Genomic DNA, 5,027 nt, shown 5'->3' on the forward strand with positions numbered 1-5,027 from the left:
CCTAAATGTATAAGAGTATAATCTATGATTAAAAAAACATTAATACACAAAATTTACAACCAAATGTCTGCAGCATCTTTTGTAATAAATGAGCACACACACACACACACACACACACACACACACACACACACACACACACACAGTTATTGATATGTTTCTTCTTGTTTTGGTCCTTTCAGAAACTGCAACAACACAAGAGTTCAAGCTACAGTCATGCACAGACACACAAACACACACTAGTTTAATCTGTTGACACATGTTCATCATTTCATAAAGACATCTTTATGTCGAAGAGGTTTTAGCTCAATATCTATAAAATTGACTGAATTAAAATAATATGTTTCTAAYACAGTATTTTGGCTGTGGCGGCCATCTTGAATTGGGTCGACTCCACAACCTGTTAAATGAAAGTTTTATAAAAGCTCGTTTAATGTTTGTGGAGATATTTGGCTAACAGACATGGGATAATTAGGGTGGCTGTCGATCAGTTTGCAGAACGGGACAAAGGAGGCACCCGTGGCACCCCTACTTCACCATAACACACATTCAATAAATCAGTCAGATCATTTTGTGTGTGTTTCAGTGTGTGTGTGTGAGTGTCTGTGTATCTGTGTGTGTGTGTGTGCTCCTGCCAGCTTGAATGGGTCCTCCTCCAGGTCAGAATACAATCTGAATATATTTTGTCTGTTGTTCCATCTGAATAACAAAGAGCTGTGTGTGCGTGTTTGTGTATCTGCGGAGCTTCCTGTGTGTTTGTGTATTTCACATGTGACACCTCACATCGTGGATTTTACTAAATATTTTGCTGCTTCTGCATCTTCTTTCTTTCCTCTGTTGGAAATCTAGACGTGGAAAAAACACGTGGATCTCATTAATGTGTCTTACTTTTCTACACTTTCAGAATAAAAGTACATTTTTAATAAATGCTTCAAGTGCAACTGTTTATTAAGGATGTCCCGATCGTGATAGTCTCAAACTGTGGCTGTTTTTTGATTGATTGATTGATTGATTGATTGATTGATTGATTGATTGATTGATTGATTGATTGATTGATTTAAACAGGAAAAGATGAATAGAAATCAAGCCTGACTCAGCATAACTGCTGTTTTACAGCAGGTTCCTGTTCTGCAGAACTTAAAACACTCAGAAATCCAACATCACAACCCATTTTGTGTTTGAAAATACTTGCATACCACAGACGTGTTTTACAGCAGCCATGTTACAGAACAGCTGAAGTCAAACTGTAGAAAGTAGGTCAACAGACATGACTGACGTCAGCTGCTCAGATACTGATCAGTGGAAAATGTCTTTGATAAGAACCTCGATTCAATGAGCAGGATTGACTCAGGACTTTTCTGCTCATTTTATAAAAAGTATTAAATAAAATGCAGTGATTTACAGATCTCACAAAGCCATGTAATATTTTTATTCATTTTTCTGTATCATTTTTTGAGGGGAAAATGAGGTAAAGTTGAATTTCAAAATCGTAAAAATCTTTGGAGCAGGTTTTGTTTCCCTCTGTGAAGCTTCCTCTCTTCAGAGGTCGTGTTGTTTCCAAAAGGAATTTTAAACCCAGCTGGTTCTTATTCATACCACTTTCTTTTACAGCCTTTTGTTGCTTCCGTCCAGCTTTTTAAAGATGTGTTGCTGACATCTAATTTCAAATTACCTTATTTTTTCCAATATTCATGTGTACGATGTTTCAAAAAGAATAAAATGTTTATGAGATTTGAAAATCATTTCACTCTGTTTTTCTTTTACAAGTTTATCTGAAAATGTAGACACATTTGCTCCAGAAGCTGAGTATTTCAGTATGAACTTTAAACTTTGGCTTAGTTTTGGCGTTTGTGTTAAATTTGTACCCTGGGAACCGGTTCTAAATGAGGTCCCAGCTTCCCATCCGTCATTTTAATAGCAGCTCTGTTTCTCTGCCAACTTCATTAGGAATAAAATAAAGACTGTTCAAATGTACCAAAATTATCAAACAACGTAGCCTCGATGTCTTTACAATTTAGTTTCTGCATCTTCACGTTGKTTTTCTCAGTCCATGTAGCTTCTCATTCTGATCAGGCTTAAAAATTGTTACTTTTATTGTTAAATTTGACATTGGCCAGGAGAAAACTGGTATCAGTCAACGTTTGATTTGTTTTCTCACAGCTTTGTTTTGTATTTTTAGCTACTAAGTGACAAAAGTATCACGACTGCACTTAGCCAAAAGCCCCGGATCATCAGCGGAGCTATAAAACATCCTCCTTATGAACCATTAGCATCAGTTTCTCAGATCAGCAGGAAAACTTAAGGWGCTTGGCTCTAAAACCTCTTTCAGGAACAGACTTTTACCTGATGCTTAGTGTTGATAAAAGGCCAAACCGTAAAGTTTGGTTAAACTTTCTCAAGTTGTCTTGGACCCTTTACTTTGTCTCTGGTCTTTCTTTTCATGTCTCGGATTGTGTTTACTGTTTGTGCCTCCTCTCCTCCTCCAGCAGGTCTATGACAGTGATTACTCCAACCGCCAGCCAGTGTTTGTTAGCACCCCGTTGTTATCTTGTCTGCTGCTCGGGCCGGAGCAGACAGACACTAAGGTTAGGCGGTGAGGTGGCTGAAAGCGAGCTGCAGGTTTTGATGAGGGAGCTCGTTTGCTTATTGGCGAAAGATGGGAAAGTTAACACAGCTGTTCCTTTGATGTGTCCGCTTGCGACGAGGCAGTTTCTGTTTCTGCACCCAGTGCTTGTGCAGCCTAGTCCTGTGSATAAGTTTCATGTAAAAATACAACAGATGCTTCTTTTCAGAACGCTTCAAGATGGCCACAACAAAGCAGTCTTAGAAAATACAAAAATGGTAAAAGAACTCATCGAGTGTCACAGATATTCAGCTAAAATTTGATGAGGTATTGRCTGAACATGGAGTCAACCCAATGCAAGATGGCCACCACAAAAATAATCATAACTCTGTGAATTTYACAGATACTAAGCCAGAGTTTGGTGCAGCAGTAGATGAGTCATTACATTACACATAATKCTATCAAGGTTGAACCAAAATGACTACAACTCCATTATTTCTCAACACCAGATAATCTTTGTCATTAGATTTCATTTCTTCAAGGCGTTAAAGGGTCTGTGACATACTTCTGTTATTTAAAGTTAAAGAAAACTTTTTTTATTTTAAAAAAACTTTGCTTAATACATGATTTTACCCATTTTGTCTCATAACTGGCAGGTTTTCTTTTGAACTGGGCCCAGCGAAACAGGAAGTGACATCAAAGGGGAACTCTTTAAGCGGGAGAACTCTCTGGTTTTTGTTTATTAAAACAATATTATTTGAACTCTGCCTCGTCATCTTATCTCCCTAACAGTTATTCAAATAATAATAATAATCATCAGCTTCTTCTCTGCTGTCTGTGTTGTCGGCGGCTTTAGCATGGCTCTTTTCACAAGCAGATATTCCCCTTTGACATCACTTCCTGTTATTTCACGTGCAAATATCTTAACCATTCATCTCAATGGAATGACTTTTTTTTGCAAAATGTTATTAATGTTTTCTTTCCAAAACTACATTAATGTTTATAACAATAATTTGATGTCACAGACACTTAAATGGTTTTATTGATTTGTGTTTTCTGTTTGTTTTTTATCATTTTTGTAGAAAAATATGCATTGTTCAAAATGGTATGTCTGAATAACCAGGAATCCACTGGATTTCTTGTCAAAACTTTATTCTCAGTCCTCTGACTCCAGTCAGGTTCAGAGTACAGCACCCAGCAGGCCTCAGAGTAAAACCTTGGGCTGAATCAAAACAAAACACAGGAGCTCTGCTCTGAGCAGACTCTGCAACCCACTGACAACTTCTTTCTACCATAATTATGAATTGACCATATAATGTTCGTCTCTTCCTGGTTACACCCCTGGAGGTGTTACCTTTTACGTCAGACGTAGAACATCACTCATTTTTGTTTAGACTAAAAGAAAGAACACATGATAAGACACACACCAGCTCTTAGTCTGCTTTAACCATAACGGCTGCAATGATCAGAAACTATAAAATAAAATACTGCATCTAGTATTCAGTTAATCAGTTAAAAGATTTCCTTCAATCTGTTTCCTGAAATATTGGAAAAGTCACCTCCAGTTTCTAACATGTTTGTGTGAATTTGCCTCRAGTTGAAATATTTTTTTCTTTTCCCTACAGCTCCAGGAGAGTGTGAAGAGGAAGCTGGACAACGCTCGGTCGCCCCTGAATGGAGACCAGAACGGCATCTGYGACAGACGCAGCTACTCACCGACTCCCAAGCGGGTTCTGAAAGAGAGCTCGGTTTTGGACTCTCTAACAGGCCTCCCTAAGAACAATAACAGTCTACCGCCCATCTCTCCGCTGCATCACCAAATGGACATTAAGCCCCTACTTGATGGGCCCAACACCTCCAGCGCAAACAACACTACAAACAGCAACGGCACCCACACGGGTCGAGCGTCGGACGAGCTGGGGAAGAGCGACGGCATCCATCACCCGGACGTGAACCTGAACTCTTCTCTGGACTTGGAGGACAGTCTCGGCCTCCTCAAGGACCTAAAACAGGAGCCGCTGGACGACGGGGGTGGCATCGAGTCCACCGATCCCCAGTCCCTCTCCAATCAGAACAAACTGTTCTCGGACATCAACCTCAACGACCAGGAGTGGCAGGAGCTGATCGACGAGCTGGCCAACACRGTGCCCGAGGACGACATGCACGACCTCTTCAACGAGGACTTCGAGGACAAGAAGGAGGTGGAGTTTGGCAGGCCGGCCAACAATCAGACRCCAGGTCCGCAGGACGCGGTGGGGACTACGACCACGCCCGGAGGAGGGGCRGCGCCCACCACTCCTCTGCCTCCGCCTCCTCCTCAGCCTCCACAGGGAGGCCCGCAGGTTCCCATTGGGTCACCGCAGGTCAGTATGGAGAGGGGTTCCTCACTATGGTAGAATGACATTTCAGTTTTTTATTCCCTCACATTTACCACAGATGTTTAATTTACTGTAAACAGACAACC

General features: G+C 40.6%; 1 protein-coding gene across 1 annotated transcript in view; it reads left to right on the plus strand.

The window, feature by feature from the left end:
* Positions 1–5,027, plus strand: part of maml3 (mastermind-like transcriptional coactivator 3) — a gene marked incomplete at its 5' end in the record, with an annotated part of 119,525 nt that overhangs the window by 44,365 nt on the left and 70,133 nt on the right. Inside the window, 1 exon segment of the mRNA XM_014018476.1 lies at positions 4,189–4,926. Within this exon segment, the coding sequence (XP_013873930.1) occupies positions 4,189–4,926 (738 nt within the window).

This window comes from Austrofundulus limnaeus, unplaced genomic scaffold (genome assembly GCF_001266775.1).
Source record: "Austrofundulus limnaeus strain Quisiro unplaced genomic scaffold, Austrofundulus_limnaeus-1.0 Scaffold194, whole genome shotgun sequence".
NCBI classification, from domain to species: domain Eukaryota; kingdom Metazoa; phylum Chordata; class Actinopteri; order Cyprinodontiformes; family Rivulidae; genus Austrofundulus; species Austrofundulus limnaeus.